This window comes from Solanum lycopersicum, chromosome 11 (genome assembly GCF_036512215.1).
Source record: "Solanum lycopersicum chromosome 11, SLM_r2.1".
NCBI lineage: Eukaryota > Viridiplantae > Streptophyta > Magnoliopsida > Solanales > Solanaceae > Solanum > Solanum lycopersicum.
Window position 1 is genome coordinate 6,255,324 of NC_090810.1, and position 18,260 is coordinate 6,273,583.

At 35.1% G+C, this 18,260-nt stretch overlaps 1 protein-coding gene across 1 annotated transcript; it reads left to right on the forward strand.

The window, feature by feature from the left end:
• Positions 1-656: 656 nt before the first annotated feature.
• LOC101268826 (replication factor C subunit 2) lies at positions 657-13,001 on the forward strand. Its single transcript, XM_004250260.5, has 12 exons — positions 657-1,532; positions 1,608-1,686; positions 1,849-1,928; positions 2,875-2,994; positions 3,702-3,771; positions 3,837-3,910; positions 9,214-9,334; positions 9,457-9,519; positions 10,074-10,133; positions 12,115-12,240; positions 12,317-12,400; positions 12,825-13,001. The coding sequence occupies exons 1-12, from the start codon at positions 1,489-1,491 to the stop codon at positions 12,921-12,923; spliced, it is 1,020 nt and encodes a 339-aa protein (XP_004250308.1). The 5' UTR covers positions 657-1,488; the 3' UTR covers positions 12,924-13,001.
• The last annotated feature ends 5,259 nt before the right edge of the window (positions 13,002-18,260 follow it).

Below are 18,260 nucleotides of genomic sequence, written 5' to 3' on the forward strand. Positions count from 1 at the left end.
GGATCACAAAAAATTATTTAACTACAATACACCAAAATTGATAAAATATGATTTTACCTACTTTGGGGCTCATTTGAACTTGAAAATGTGCGTGTTTGCCCTGCGGGATCAACGACTCCATTATTAAGATCTTAATGGACGTCCATGAAAACTTATTTCCAAAAACAAGCCGAAATCTCGAATAAGAAAAAATCTATGGACTGTAGCACATGAAAATAAGTGAAATAAAAACTTACCTACTTTGGAACTCGTTTGAACTAGAAAATGTGCAAGTTTTTCCCTCGAGTCAACCTGACTCTATTAACTATAACACACAATGATCGAAAAACTCTGATTTTTTTTACTTTCGAGATCGTTTGAACTTGAAAATGCACTCATTTTCCCCTCAGGACCAACTGACTCCCTTACTCATATCTTAGTAGACGTCCATCAAAAATATCGACAAAAAAGATCGGAATACCGTGGCATTAAAAATTCATGTACATAACACAAGAAAATCGATTATATATGATTTTACCTTCTTTGGGGCTCGTCTGAACTTTAAAATGCATCTGTTCCCCTTGGGACCAACTAGCTCTGTTACTAAGGTCCTAATGACGTTCATGAAAAAATTCGATAAAAAACAAATCAGAATCCCGAATCACAAAAAATCTAGAACTAGAACACAAAAAATCAGTATGATCTTGTTTATCTCCTTTGGGACTCGTTCAAATTGAAAATGCATCCGTTTTTCCCTCGAGACCAACTAGCTCAATTACTAAAACTAACAGGAATGACAATTTTCGACAAAAAAAAATGTCGGAATCATGGGTCACCAAATATTCAAGGACTATAGCAAATGAAAATCGATAATTGTTCCATTGCCAAGCCAAGGTATTAAAGAACGTCCATGATAAACTTCAGCAAAAAGAATTTGAAATATGGAATCACCAAAAATTGATGGACTATATAACATATGAAAATCGATATAATCTCATTTTACATGCTTTGGGCTCGTTTGAACTTGAAAATGAGTCGATTTGCCCCTCGGGACAAACTAGCTCAATTGTTAAGGTCTTAATAGGATCTCAATGGAAATTTCCAGCCAAAAAAAATTCAGAATCACAAAAAATCCATGGATTAGGAGTAATTTATTTTAGATGCACGTTTCATGTATCTAGGATGCAATATCCCTTTCCTATCTCATTCGCCTCTCTATCAATGCATCAAAATTTCGTTTGTACATGATATCAAAGAAACATATATTTAGCATCTTCGATACATATACATGAGTCTAAAAGATTTACCAGTGAAATAATATGTATATTTTAAATTATAAAGTAGATTAGTATTGATTATAGAAATATTTGTGTAATTAACTAGTTTGGGAGTGTTGGGCCAAAATTCATTTGGCCCAAATGACGCATATATTAGCAAATTTCCCGTTTCTTCTTCTTCTTCTTCAAGCGGGAAACAGTACAGCACTCTGACAAAAGAAAGAGAACAGCTATGGCGCCAGTTATGCAGAGCTCTCAGCCATGGGTCGAGAAATAGTAACCTTCCAATTAACTTAGCTCCTCTTTTCTAGCTCTCAGCCATGGAAATGTAACTTTTGGAAATTTTTGCAGTCGACCGAAGCAAGTGAAGGATGTAGCTCACCAGGATGAAGTCGTTCGAGTCCTCACCAACACTCTCGAGACTTCTAACGTAAACCATCACTTTCATTTGATTGATTTACTGCTAAGCACATTAAACACTTACTGCCTAGGGTTTTCTTTAATTTCCTGTTGAGAATACAGAATTCAGCATTCTTTACGTGAAGAAACAAACATCAGTACTAAGTTATTATCATTTTTTTATTTGTTATAGTGCCCGCATATGTTGTTTTATGGTCCTCCTGGAACTGGAAAGACAACCACTGCTCTTGCCATTGCCCATCAGCTTTTCGGGTATGTTTTTAAGTTGTGTGTGGATTTTACTTGGGGTTCTCCCTAGTTGATGTTAACTTTTTTTGAACTGGTAACATTCCTAGTGGATGTCAATTTCATTTAGAAATTGGTAGTTTTGGGGGAGTTGATTATGTATAAGTTTCTATTGATGTGATTCCTGAAAATCAATATCTATTTTAGTAAAAATAGAAGTGTTTTTATATGTTAATTTCATGGGAATTTGTAGTTCGGTGGAATTGATTATGAATAAGTCTGTATAAATATGATTCCTGAAAATCCCTTTCTGCCTTTCAGTTGCCTAATGACCTATAATGCTAGTCGCTATCCAATTGGGGCTAGGAGTTTCTATCTTACACTGTTTCTAGTTTAGCAAAGAAAAGTAATTTCGTTCTTCTGCGAAAAGTTGATTCGAAATTCAAGTGTGAAGAGGAATAAGACTTGAACTTTTGAAAAAAGTTTACTACTTCTGGAGCAATTTAAATCCTCCTTTTGTTTTAAAAGAATGATATTGAGTAATAACGGAACTTTGGGACATCTGTTTTCTTTACATTCTTTTTATTCTTGAAATTGAGAGGACTTATAGTCTTAAACAGCAAGCTGCAGCTCTGCCTTGCTTCAAATTTTGGTGTCTTGACCTAGGACTTATGGCGATTCTTCTGGATGCTGCTAGTTTGGTGTCTTGACCTAGTCATGTTTCTACATACACGTTCTCTGTATGATTCATAGACAGACAACTAAGATCGTGTTGTTAAATGCATTTGGATAAGAAAATGTATTTACTTCCTTGATTCTATGTTCATATGTTGTTTAGGATTCTCTCTGACAAAAGAGAAATCATATCATCAAACTTGGGCCTTGTTAGTTTCTGCTGTTTGATTGTTACCTTTTGCCTACCTTACTTTCTGTATGTATATATTTCATCTTCCAATGATTTCTTCTTTAACAGACCTGAGCTGTATAAATCGAGGGTATTGGAGCTAAATGCTAGTGATGACCGTGGTATCAATGTAGTTCGTACAAAAATTAAGAACTTTGCTGCTGTTGCTGTAGGTTCTAATCGGCAAAGGTATACTTTTGTCTTGTCTAGCTCAGTTCTTAACTAAGTTGCTCGACTCAGGTGCGGGTATTCGAGAAGGATGCGAATCCGAGTATGAATACGGGTGCGGGGATACGGCTAAAAAATTTCAATATTATAAAAAAATAGTTATGAAGATATTAAAAAAAAATTCAGTTGGAAATATCGTGTATATATATATATATAGTACACTTATTTTAAGAAAAAAATAAACCCTTTTTCTGCTGGTTGATGTCCTTTTCAAGAAAAATTAAAAAGAACATGTACTTTTTCAAGAAAGATAAAAAAAGGGCTCTGTATTTCCTTTACTTGTTTCAAGAAAAAAACTCTCCGTTCTTCTCTTCTCTGTAAACTCTTCCTTCTCTTCTTTGTAGTTTTTCAACTTTCTCCTCTTTACGTCGCCGTCGCTGGAACTGTTTTTCTCTTCTTCTTTTCTCTGTACTTTTTCAAGCTTTGTCCTCTTTACGTCACCGCGTCACCGGAAATTGATTTTTTCTTCCCTAATCTTTTCTCAACTTCGGTCAAAGTGTTCGGATTGGATTGAATGAATTCGACACGCATCCCGCACCCGCACCAGAGTCGCGTCTAGACGGGTTCGCCTGCATATATGAAGAGTCCGCACAACATATGTTCTTAATGCATTTTAAGCCTCTCTTTTACTATAATGTTTAACAACATATCTTCCTTACTCATTTCAGTGGTTATCCTTGCCCACCTTTTAAGATCATAATCCTTGATGAAGCAGATTCAATGACTCAAGATGCTCAAGTGAGTTGCCTTTCTCGTTTTTACTAATAAACTACATAAATTTGATCTAACACCTGGATTTGCAGAATGCCTTGCGACGAACTATGGAGACATATTCAAAAGTTACAAGATTCTTCTTCATTTGTAATTACATCAGCAGGTTTATTATCATTCTGCCTTTTTTTCTAATTTATCTTATTTCGATTTCCTTTGCTCTTCGTAGAGGTTTGTTTGTAAATAACAACACATTAACTGATTGTTTTCCTACGTAAATTGATTATTCTGCCCTTGGAAATCAGCTTTACTGTTTCTGTTGAACTCGTTTTTGTTGATGGAAGAAAATCAAATATAAAGAATGGTTGTATATTCTACGTTCTGCAACTGTAGAATTGGCGTCGGGATTGCCAAACTCTTAAATAATTCTGGAATCTGATTTAAGCCTTCTTGTCAGTTCCATATAACAAGTAGATCGGAGTTTTATCTTTAAATGATCCTTGAATAGTTGTGGTGAAACTCAATTAAGTTTTGCTCTTTTAAGTTTTTGCTATTTGCCCCCCTTTTCTCTTCTAGGTATAGGACAGCTGAAACAAGCTCAGTGATGGAAGTCGATTATGTGGCTAATTGGAAGTAGTGCTTCATTTCAGACTTATCTGTCCATGAAATCAACCTTGTATTTTCACTTGAAATGCATGTCGCCTATTTACAACATTTAATGAAATTATTTTGCAAACAAAACTTGGCTGATCCTTTTTTTGGTTTATTTGTTTGGGGCATCCTGGTGTGAGAATTACTGGAGACATTAAATAGTTTAACTATGATATGAATATTGGTGAATAAGTGCCAATTTACATGTGCAATTGGTTTCATCCACTCTCTTTGGTTTACTTATTTGTGCCTTTGGCTTGCTTTTTATTCAGTTTGATCTCTTTTAAGCTGTTTGAATGGTATGCGTGAAAATATTTTGGAGTAGGAACAAAATTGTTTCACTCTAAAGATATGATAATTTTACCATGATGAATCTGAGATATTAAGGGCTAGTTATGACATTGTTTTCTATTCTATGGTATTATAGAGCACCATTATGTGTAGGAGAGGTAAACTCATTAATCATAGGTAGTGCAACCAAAGACCACTTTTTGGGCTTGAGTCGGTGAGTATTTTGGAGATGATTTTGTACACTCGACCAATTAGGCTAATGGGTCTGAGGTCAGTGAGCTCCTTAGCTCCCATTTTTTTTGAAATTAAAGCCAGATAGGTAGAGTTGAAGCTTTTCTCAAAGACGCACCTCTCATGAAAGTTCTTGACTGTGGCGATCACATCTTTTCCAATAACCTCCCAACAATGGGTATAGAAGGCCATGGTAAAACCATCAGGAGCAGGAGCTTTGTCACTAGCACAAAGTTTGACACTATCCTTATCTCTTGATCCTCAAATTCCTTCTAAAGCATGAAATTATCTTCAGCATTAATTTTGTGATTCATCCTGCACCCACCTGAAGGTCTCCAAGTTTCTGATTCTGAATAAGTTCTAACAGAAAACTACAATTTCCTTCTTTATGTCTTTTGGATTCCTGAATACTTCACCCCCCACATTTAGCTCATCAATATTGTTGTATCTTCTGTGTAAGTTGGTGCGCGAGTTGGCAGTTTTGTGGGAGAACTTGGTGTTGTTGTTGCCCTGTTTTAGCCAACTAACCCTTGATCTCTGTCTCCATGCAATCTCCAAACTCTTAACAGAAGCTTAGCTTTTGAGTGGATCTCCTCTTCCCCAAGAGCTCTTTGATCCTGGACTTCCTCAAATTCAGCAAATTGATTGACTATGTTCTCTTTCTGTAATGCCAAATTTCCTTGTGCTGATTTGCTACACTCTCTCAACTCAATTTTAAGTGTTTTCAGCTGAAAGGCTAAGATGAAATCTGGCCTTCCTTCACAGTCAAAGGACCTCCACCATTCCTTGATTCTATCTAAAAAACCCTCAGTCTGCAGCCACCAATTTTCGAATTTAAAATAGGACCTCACAGGCTACCGAAACCATCAGTCTGCAGCCACTAATTTTCGAATTTAAAATAGGACCTCACAGGCTACCAATTCCCACATTGTATTAGAATTGGTGAGTGATCAGAAGTGACCTTTTGCAGGATTGATTGCTTGTTATTTTTGAAGCCTCCATTCCACTCATCAGACACTAGAAACCTATCTAGCCTAGCTGCAATTTCATGTTCCCCCATGTGTAACTTCTTACTGCTAATTGAAGGTCCAACAAGCTCATATCTTCAATGAAATCAGGGAGGTCAGACATCAATTTTGTGATTCTTGAACAATTTTTCTTCTCAGAGAGGAATCTAACTGTGTTGAGATCCCCACAAACTACCCAAGGGCCGTTGAACAGGCCTCTAGCTGACCCAACTTCCCACAAATCTTCTTCTCTTTCTTCTCTACTATTTGGAGCATAGATGCCAATAAGTACTGGTGAAGTCAAGACTTTTACCTATGAACTTGCAGGATATAGAGCATGCTTCCACACTGCTAACCTGCCCTGTCCAAACCTTCCCGTCCCAAATAATTAGGATGTCCCCGCTAGTACCACGAGCTTCAAGTTGACAAAATTCCACTCCTCAGTTTGCCCATAAATCTTTAATAATGTTTCTCACATCCCCTATAATCTTGGTCTCTTGGAAGCAATAAACATCAGCCTTCCACCCTTGGATAGATTCTTGATTACACACCTCTTATTTGCCTGATTCAGGCTTCTCCATTCCATGAAATTATCTTGACTGTCATTTATCACTAGCTAATGTTTAACCCTCCCTGCTTCTGGTACCATTATTTCTGAAGTTGCTCCCACATCCTAGGCTCTTAAGTTCTTTTGAGCCTTTAACTACTGAAGTTGAATTCAAGTTCTTCCCACCCAGTCAGTGTTATTCTGTCTCATACTATTGATCTTCATAAACAACCTCGTAGCTTCCTCTTTGCATCCCTTAGTGTTTACTCCGAAATCCTTTGCTAATTTTATGTTCTGATAGATCCAAATCGGAACGTCAAGCTCTGAATCATCTTCTTCCTCTGGACTACGTGGTTTAAAGGAACTACATCTTCAATTATTGTCAAAGAGTAGTTCTCTTCACCTCTCTGTGAATCAAGTTTTTGAAAGCAATAGTTTTCCAAATGCAGAATGAGAATCAGGAAGGTCTGGGCACTTGTTTGACACTTCCACTGTTTCTCTATCAACATTATCTTCTGTATCAGCTTCCTTCTCCATCGCATTTTCTTCCAGTTCTGTTCCTTCTATTTTTTTTGCACCTTGAAGCTGATGGAGGAATAGAAGTGGCTTCAAGTTCCGCAGTGATTGGCTCATTTAGCTGAGAGAAGGAGTTTTCAATGAGAGGCCCACTTAAAATGAATTGTGCCAGCAGATCCGGGCCCATTTTTTCGCCCTATCTTACATATTTGGATTTCTTAGGAATCGAATTGTTGAACGGTACAAAGGTTCACGTGCTGGTACAGCAGGTTGTTTCAAAATTGCTGGATCCTACGAGGAATCCACGTGTGCAGAAACCTCTGTAAAGCTTAAAAGGCTCTCATCCCCTCTATGTCCAATCAATCTTTGGACCTGGTTGTTAGGGACAACTGGAATTCTCTCATCGGTAACCACCCTCGCAGATGTTTCCACCCAAATCTTAACTTTGAAAGTCAAACCCTCATGAACCAGCTGTGCTGAATAAGGGACAAAATAGCCATCACCTCTCACCTTTAACCTCGCCCATTCAAGTGATTACAAAGCTCCGTCTCTTCTTCAGTTTGAATCCAACCTCCACAGAAATTCCCGATCTCCCGGAAGACTTTCTTGGACCAAAGTTGGAGGGGTAAACCCACTATCCTGATCCAAATCTGATCCGGCTTTTCATGGATGGAGTTCGAAGTCGGCGACCACCTTGAAGATTGAACTTGTGTGTTTTCCAGAACCATTTTCCTCTTACTATGTGTTCTGCAACAGTTTTATTGGGGAGTTCAAATAAAAATCAATTATTCCCCAAGTCATAGATATTGATGCCATGATGATGTCTCCAGGTACTCCCAACCCATCTATGAATCTCCGACAAAATGATATCTGGGATCTCCTCCGGCAGAGTTACACTCTTAGCTAGTATGTCATACTGGGTTTTTGGTATGGCATCTGTAATAACCAGCAAATTTCCTTTTTGTTGTATCTTGGCATCAGTAAAGTCTCTTGTAGTCCATTTATTACTTCTGACAGTATCGAATATGATAGGCCCTCTGTTTCCCTGTGTGTTGTATTAACTGTTCTCTGAACCTTAACATTGATAAAAATTGATAATTTGCAATTCCATCCATCCGGAATTTTGAGACCACTCCGGGATGATGATCACTGCTCTTCTCCTACCCTGCATGTTAATGATGCTGATGTATCGACCATATTTGTTGAAATTTCTTGAGCAAAAGAATTCTGAAAAAAGATCCTTTAACTTCCAGCTGCGAACTGAGTTCCCTTGTCCTTGTGAAGCTTCTTTAAGAGCGTAAATCAACCATTCCATGTCTTCTGGTTAAAGCTCATCCTTGTTATCTCGTTACGGCCTCTTTCTATCCAGTCATACCATGTATCTGTTGTAGGCCTACCGCGAAAAAAATGGTGTCCACTCCCATGAGAGAGTGCCGGTGACCTGTGAAGCGATTGGCGTCCCACGCGATAGGCGTGTGAGGCGCGTGGCGTCGGTGTCTGATGGAGAAAGGAGGCGCGTGGGAGCGCATGAGGTGTTTTTTGAGGATGGGTATTTTTGGGGTAGGGTCGGAATAGGGTGAAGGAGGTTGTGATGGAGGCAATTGGAAGAAGGAGAAAGAGAGATGGAATTCCGGTGGTCAGAAGGACCACCGGATAGGTTTTCTGGGTAGTGAGAGGATTTTAAAAGTTACATCGGGATTAGTGCCTGGGAGAATTAAAAAAGTAGAACATCCTGCTATATTGTGCACATTTTGTGGTTAACTTAAAAGATCTTTCAAGCTTTCTGCTGAATGTGCTTAAGGTGGAGTAGGGAAGATAATGATAAATATATTGTGAGAAATTGTATTGAAGGCTCAATGCTCTTCACTGGCTTATACCTTCTGGCCTTGTCACATCTTCCCTTCCTCAGAATGTTTTTTATTTCCTTTTCCATCTTTATGCTCAAGTCATTGTGTACTAACACTATGGTATTTGATCTTTTTTTCAAAAGAACCTATGGACACACAAATAAGTTTGACTTGATCATTTATTCATCTACATGATATAAGGTGGTTACATGACTATATGATATTTTCCCCGAGACAAAAGAAAAAGACTTCCTCTGGCATGCTGTTTGTTTTTTGTTTTCTTGTAAGTAAGCCATTTTCTTTGATTACGTGATAGGTTATTGATCTAAGTACGTTTTTTTCAGAACATTAATAAATTGAATAATCTTCTTTGGTTTAGGATCATAGAGCCACTTGCTTCTAGATGTGCGAAGTTCAGATTCAAGCCACTTCCTGAAGAAATAATGGGCAGCCGAATATTGCATATTTGTAAAGAAGAAGGTCTTAATCTAGATTCAGAGGTGTGGGGATATAGTAACTTGATTCCTTTTTTGTAACTACTGTTTGCTTCATTCATTTAATTGATGGTTCAATTGTCACTTTGGAATTAAGCTATATATAGGAGTGTGTCATCTGATTGCAGGCTCTTTCTACCCTCAGTTCAATTTCTCAAGGTGATTTGCGAAGGGCTATTACATACTTACAAGTAAGATGAATTTTCTGCCTTCTACATTTTTTAGTATTAAGAAAAGAAGCTAAAAGAATTGCTAGTTGGCTCAGCACAAGGAAAGAGAAGAACACCTATAAAAAAGAACCATTCTTCGTGAATTAGAGGAAATATTTCTCTGCTTTGATTTATCTAAATATAATCTGCTTAGTTCTAGACTATATCTTTGGATTGTGCAGTGAAAAAAACAAGGATAAGAACTATATATGCAGTTCTAGCTAATCTTCCCTGAGATGAGAAAATACGTAGGACTGAAGAAGTAAAGGAGTAATCACATTTATTGATGATTGGAAAAAAAGGTGAGAGTGGAACATCATACCCATAATAAATATCGCAGAGACACTTGTTCAGCTATGAGATGCTGCTGCTGCTGCAATTTCAGTTCATTCTAGAATTAGAATGAAGCTTTCCTTATTGTTTTATGGAAGGAATAAATATTATGCAATTTCTACCCTCTGCTTCTTGCCATCTTTTACTTCCTGACTATATTATCAAACATTGAAAATTGATTGGTAACATTTTAATTGCTGCAGAGTGCTGCTCGGTTATTTGGATCTTCCATATCAGCAAAGGAACTGATTAGTGTGTCTGGGGTAAGTTCATATCTGGTTCTGTTGTGTTAATTTGATATTTCTTTTAGACCAACTAAGGGATCATTATTAAGCTTTCACATGATCAATGCGTTCATCTATTAAAATTTTTGGGACGGAAAATTGTTGATTTATGCATCAAGCCTTTTCTTTACCTTGATGTATATAATACTTTGACCCTGTTTGGATGGGCTTTGCTTATGACTTTATAGCCAAAAGCCAAAGAAAATTCTAGCTTATGGCTTTGACTGGTTTTGGCTTAAAAATAAGTGCTTATAAAAACTTCTTTTATTTTACCCAAAGCACTTCTTTTATTTTACCCAAACACTACAAAATTGCTTAAAAGCTATTTTTGCTTAAAAGCACCTACAATAAGCCAATCCAAACAGGCTATTATTGTAGCAGTATATAGATGTATAAGACATTCTCCTTATTAGTACTGTGCGTTTTTATGTGGTTCTAATTTATTCCTTTATTTCAATGAAGGCTATTATAAATTTCACCATTTTCTTTGGCATCTGAGCCTTTGATATTTGGGCTATGCTGATGTCACAAATCTGAAAGAGTTTATTTACAACTTTTAGTAGTAGTAGTTAAAACTAAGGAAAAGAAGAGAATTTTTTTTTGGAATGTCTTTAAATATCTTAAAATGAGAAAGCAAGCATAAAGTCCTTTTGATTGGTGTCAATAATTACATTCTTAACTGAAAATATAAAGATTCTAATATAGAACCTGGACAATTTCATAACAATGCCCTTTAAATTGGAGCACGCATACTGTATGCTCGTTACTTGTCTCAAATATAATCACTCGTGGAGTTCCACGGTGATTTTGCAAACATCTGTTATTATTTGAGTTGACAACTTGTAGCAATACATTCATATTCAATCTTTTTTCTTAAAATTGATGAAGTAAGTTTACTGAAAAGCATCAAGAAAGATGCATAAAACTTTACTATGAAAGGTTAAAGCTCCTTACACTGCAAAAAACTATTAGAAGCTGGGAGCTTGAAACCATGAGGAAAAATTTAAGGCTGCTAAGCCACTGAGATAATAAGTTCTAAAAGGTCATAGCATCATTAACAGCGGATAATTTGCTCCAACTAAAAAGGTTAACAAAACACTTGGTTTTTAGATCACAGTTAGGAGTTGAAGTCCCATCAAAGTATCTGCTGTTCCTCTTTGTCCATGAACACCAAAAAATACATACTGGTTTCATTTGCCAGATATTCTTGATGACTCTATCTACTTTCCATAAGCTCCAACTTTCAACTGCTCCTTTTAAGCTGTTTGGGGTTGTCCAACTGATTTCAGATATTACTGTTAACATGTGCCAAAGGTCTGCTGTAACAGGGCAGTGTAAAAAAAAAGGTTAACTGACTCCTGAGTCTTTTGGCACATATAACATCTGTTCATCAGCGAGATCCTTTTCTTTTAAAGATTATCCTGTGTTAGTATGGCATCTTTGAGGGCTGTCCAAGTAAAACACTTGACTTCGGTGCGTAGTTGTCTTTCATATCAGTTTCCAAGGCCAAGAACCAGTCAAAACATTGACAGCGTTCGTACTACTATAACCTGCTTCACTGAAAACACTTCTTTGCTTGAATTTCTCCATTTCCGGCTGTTTGATGTTTGAGAATTCACTGGAAGACCTTCCAAAGATGATTAGGTCGGTATTAGGATTTTGCTATGGTTTTGGTATGTGTAGATATAGAATTCAACTTAATATATTTATCATTACATATAATTCAATTTATTTTTGCTATGGTTTTGGTATGTGTAGATAAGCTCACATCTGAAGTCATGGTCAATACTGTACTTTTGGTTTATAACTGAGAAATTGTCTGAGTTAGCTGGTCCAATTCCAAGTTTGTAGACTTATTCAACACTTAGGGGAGTATAAGCCCACCCATCTGCCTTATTCGCACTTATATACTAGGGTTCTACGCTTGTTTTAGCGACTGACGTGCAATTACTATGATCAGGTCATCCCAAATGAAGTTGTTCAGGCTATATTCTCAGCTTGCAGAAGTGGCAATTTTGACTTGGCAAACAAAGAAGTGAACAATGTCATTGCAGAAGGATATCCTGTTTCTCAGATGCTGTCTCAGGTCCCAATATCTGTGTATCATCTCATTTTTCATTCAACCATGCTAACATGTTGTACTAACATGCTGCTTCTTTCAGTTGTATGATATATTAGTTGATGCAGACGACATTTCTGATGAACAAAAAGCAAGAATATGCAAGAAATTTGCTGAAGCAGACAAGGTTATTCCTCTTCTTCAGCTTACTCTAATAGTATTGTTGTCAGAGTGATTATTGCTGTTTATACTCCTTTGTGTTTTATTTTTTATTTCCTCCATCTCTGAAAGAATGATGAGGTTAGAACTACGAGGGTCCCAACATTTAGTTCTCTGCATCAATTTCTTAATTTGTAGTCAAAAGTGCAACTTGTTTTAAGACGTGAGTATTAGTTTTGGTTATTTTTTTCTTTCCCAGTGAACTAGAGTACTGACTAATGAATAGCTGTGTGCTATGAATTCGGTATTAGTGATAGTGTCATCTGAAATTCTCCCCTAGTTTAGCTTATTGCAGTAACGTATCAGCACCATAGTCGATTAGCACCATAGAATTGACTGTCTCCAGCACAGTTAGCTGACAATGATGTGCTTATGTTTTCCTTTTTCTGCAGTGTCTTGTTGACGGAGCGGATGAGTATTTGCAACTTTTGAATGTTGCAAGCAGCACAATGCAAGCACTTAGCAACATGCCACAGGACATGACATTTTGAATTTGTATTCCTCTTATTAAAACTTGCTAAGTCACATTAATCGACAGCTTATTTGGTTTATTGGAAAGTCTTTTGATATGGTTTGCTTTCTAGTCTTTCTTAGTTCTTTACCTCATAAATTTGTCTACTTAGGTAGCGGCTTGTTTTTGCATTTCATCTTTCATCTTTCATCTTCATCTTCACTAAATATGTTATATAGCAAGAATTGTATTAGGAGGAAAGTACAAGTTTGACCCGACCCGCTATGGGGGTTGCCTCAGATTGGTGCTTTCCGTCTCTATTGCTGAAGCAAGCAATGGAGAAGAATACGAAGAAGAAGAGTCATAAGAATGGACCCGAACTGGGACCGGATTACTTGTCGGTTCTAGAGACTGTGTCGATGGTCGGTGTCTAGCCGGAAGTCAATTTCTCCTTTTCATGGTTCACTTTCCTCTTCATTTTCGTCACAGTGAGTTGTGGCCAAGACGACCAGCGAGTGATGCTGATTGGGTTGGCTTTGCTCTGTTTTTAGAACCAACACAGTTTTTGCTAGTTCTTTTGTGTCTACATTTCCTAAAATAGTTATTTGCTTGCTCTGCTTTCAACGTTCATGACGTAATTTTGATTTACTCAAAACAAACTCAATTGTTTGCATCAATGTAGTCTCTTGGTCATGCCTTCTAAAGCCTCTATGGTTTGTCCAAGTATGCTAAATATTGTTGCTGCAATATGAGATGGTGTTAATCCAGTTCTGCCTACTGCTCAACTGGGGATCCATGGTTAATTGTTCAGCATCATGTTAACTCTAAAAAGACGAAGATCCTGCACCTACAAGGACACCACTTCCAACAGAATTTTCACAAACTCTTGGTGACTTCTGCTATTGTGGTTTGTCCTTTGAGATGAAATGATTTGACAGAGAAAAAAAAAAGAATCGTACATATGCAGAAATCTTTCTTTAGACAGTTAAGATCATCTTTAATCCTAATTTTCTGTATTTGGAGAGAGTAAAATAGAGAATTCTCTCCAGCAACTCTCTATTTTACCCTCTCCAATTATAGAGAGAATTTGAAGAACTACTATTCATACTCTCTATCTCACTTTTTGAATATTATATTATTATTTCTATTTTTTTGTAATTAACATATTATTTTTTACATAAAACTATTAATTAAATATCTAATATATGCAATTCCTTTTAAATTTATTATAACATTGTAAAAATATTTTATTTTATATATACTACTTTTATCTCGAATTAATAATATTTTGAAATTTTTCTGTCACTTTGTGATACAATTTAATGGTATATTAATTTCCACTATGAAGAATGCAAAAAGTTTACATGATAAGATAATTTTAAAAAATAATACGTATATAACATAATAACTTAAGTACAAGATAACAACAGATACAATGTATAACATAATAATTTTAAAAATTGCAACAATAATTTAGTAATTCGGTAAGTCGTTTCTAGATTTAGCGATATTCGAAAAAGGAGTTAGTGTATGATTTAAAGAAGTTGTGATTTTGATTGGGGTTGTGCTTGTTGATATCTTTTTTTCAATTATTCGTAGTTGTTATTTAGAAGTATAGAATAATATATAATTTAGTATTAAATAAAAAAATTTTAAAAAAAAACACAAAATTTTATATTACATGAAATTATAGAATGATTATTCATAAAAAAGAAAGAAAATATTGATATTATGGAATAGGAAAACAAAAAGGAAATAGAAATAATAATATACTATTAAGGAGAGAGGAAAAAAAATTTCTTAAAGAATAAAATAGAGAATTGAGTTGGAGTTGGTTGACTGAAAAAATTAAGAACCATATATTTGGAGAATAAAATAGAGTGTAGGGTTGGAGATGTCCTAATATACACATATGCAAAATGAATTTGCTTACTTTTCTCTCACATACACAGAGGGTTCAGAGAACTACTACCATGCAGCTTCAGATCCACTTCCATTGAAAATTGACTCAATGTTACAAGTACAAACACACTCTCGATTTGTTGCTATTAGAGAAAACGGCAATCGCCATGGTTAATGTAGAGATTACCATTAGCAACAAAAACAAATCCAACTAAAGAGCACCTTTTTCCAAAATGATAAAACAAATCTCAATGCTCTGCTATTAAAAGAAGAAAATGGATTATGCAGAGTTGACATACATGCTCATTACTTCACTAATTGTAACTTGGGAACAATCTCCTAAATCACTCTATCATATTTGGAAAGATTCAGATCGAGTACATTTTAATCAACCAGCAAGTAGAGAAAAAGAGTGTAATAATGATCAAGAATTGATGGTTCCTTACACATTCTAATTAATGTGAAATTACTTCAGAAAGATGAAGTTAATAATAAAAATGAAACTTTGAAGTTGAAAATATTTTTTAAAATAAACTTAAATTATTTTAAAGGTGGGGTCTGGTAAGGGGTGGAGGGGGAGGGTCGAGGATCAAAGAGAAAAATAAAATTTTGAAGTCGAAAATATTTTTTAAAATAAACTTAATTTTTTTTTGGGGGGGTGGGGGAGAAGGGTCGGGTGTAGGGGTGAAAAAAATAAAAATTTGAAGTAGATTTTTTTAAAAAAAACAGATTTAATTTTATTGAGGGGGGGGGGGGCTGATGGCGGCGAGGATAGGGGTGGGAAAGGGTAAAAAAAAATGAAATTAGATACTTCTAAAAATAACTTTTAATATTTTTTTAAGGGGGGAGGGGGTAGTGGTAGAGGGGAAGGTGGGGTAAAAAGTTGGGCAAAGGACAAAAATCACATACTTTTAAGGTAAAACTATAATTTGTCCCTTATAAATTTATAATTATAGAATTATTTCAAACTGACACAATAATATAAGCGTTGATACATTAATCTGATGCACGAGATACATTAATCATTAAGTAAGATATATTACATTTCATACATGATACATTAATCTGATGTGATTCTATACTTGGTGCATCAATCTGATTGTGCGAGATATATTAATCTGATGCGCAAGATATATCAATCTAATACGCCGATACACTAATCTGATGGACAAAAATAAGGGATCTTGGAAACTTGTAAAACTAATAAGGGATAATTGTAATAAAATAATTTAAAGATGGAATTTCTATCATTTTCGCTAAAAAGATGATGTTACATTTTTTAAAAACAAGCTTTAACTTTTTTCTTTTGGTGGTGTGGTGGTGGGCGCTAGTTTGAGGTAAGGACAAATAAATAGATTTTTTCAACAAAAAAAAACTCTAATTTGAAGTTGAAAGAGAATTATGAAAAATATTTTCCTTAAGTTTTGAAGGGAAGTCATTTTTCTTAAATTTGAGGGAAATGAGTTGGTTTTGAGAGTAAATTTCAAAACATTTAACCCAACCAAACATGAGAAAATTGAAAAATATTTTCCTTTATACTTAACACACCCTAAATGATAATTACAATGAACGAATAAGTGAAATTAGCAAACTTGAAATATAAGGTAAAATTTGGTGTAAAATATCTTAAAATACACTTATACCCATCAATTCAATATAGTATTACATTATAGGCATAAAATATAAATATGATCCTTAACTTGACATCAGTTGATTATTATGATCCTTAACTTTGGATGTGCACAAGTAAACACTTAAACTTGTCAAATTTTTTCATGGAAATTCATTAAGACATTAGCTATGGATACATTTGGCCCACACAACCAAAATGACTCATTTTCAAGATTAAACGAGCCTCAAAGCAAGTAATCCCCCTATATTAATCGATTTTTGTGTGCTATATGGATTCTTGGTGATCCAGAATTTCGACGTCAATTTTGCCCAATTTTTTTCATGGACGTCCGTTATGACCTTAGATATGGAGCTTGTTGTCCCACACAATCAAAACGATCCTTTCAAGGTCAAACGAGTCTAGAGCAGGTAAATCACCTATTTTGCCAATTTTTGTGTGTTATTGTACTGTACACCATCTTTATTGCTATTCGTAATTCTGATGTTATTTTTGCCAAAAATTTTCATGGACGTACTTTAAGACCTTAGCTATGGAGAAAGTTGACCCACACGACCACAATGAGTCATTTACAAGGTGAAACGAGTCCTGAAGTAAATAAATCCCCCTATTTTGCTAATTTTCATGTGTTATAGCTCACCATCTTTTTTGGTGATCCGACAGTTGACCCACACGACCAAAACGATCCATTTTCAAGGTCAAAAAAGCCTCGAAGCAAATAAATCCTCCATTTTATCAATTTTTGTGTATTATAGATCACCATCTTTTTTTATTAATCCAAAATTTTGACTTCATTTTTGCTGAAATTTTACATGGACGTCCATTACGACCTTAGCTATGGAGTCAGTCGGCACACGATCAAAACGGACCATTTTCAAGGTCAAATTAGCCATGAAACAAGTAAATTTCTTATTTTGCTAATTTTAGTGTGCTATAACTAAGATTGGGCAACGGAACGAGACGTACTGATACCGTTCCGGTTCATTCCAATTTGTCCCGTTTCGATTGCATAAGGAACGGGACGGGATAGTCTGAATCAGTACGCGGAACGAAATGAAATCGTGGTCCGGTACCAGTTTATCCCGGTTCATTACAGTTCTGGCCCGGTCGTTCCGGCTCTGGTTCGGTTTAATTAATATATATTAATTAATTTATATTTTATATAATTTATATTTTATATTTCATATAAATTATATTTTATATAACTATTATATTTTATATTTCATATAAATTATATTTTATATTTTATATAAATTATATTATACATTTTATATAAATTATATTTTATATATTATATAATTCTATATACTAATTACTAATTTGCTACTACCATATTGGAAATTTTAGATTTTTTCGGTCTTTGTAATAGTCATTAGTGTTAGTTTAGATAATGCTTCTGCTAATTTAAATGCTATTAATATGCTAGAATCTAGACTTTGTCCTATTAGTAAATATGTTTTTCATGCTAGATGTTCTGTGCATATATTAAATTTGGTTGCTAGTGACGGTGTGAAATTATTTGAAAATAGTTGTGATAAAATTGATATGCTTGTCTTTACATTTTTCATATGAACAGTAGTAGTAGAATTAATCAATTTAAAGAACTTTGTAATGCATTTAAACTTTCGTTTAGAAAATTTTTCGAAGCATGTAAAAACTAGATGGAATTCCTTTTATGATATACTTGAAGTTGCTTATGCATATAGGCAACTTATGACTACGCTATTTAATAATCATAATGCTTATCATGAATTAAAAATAGATGAACTTAGAATAATTTTGAAATCATTTTATGATGCTACTAAATTTTTTTCTTAAATATATTATCCTACTATTTCTGAAATT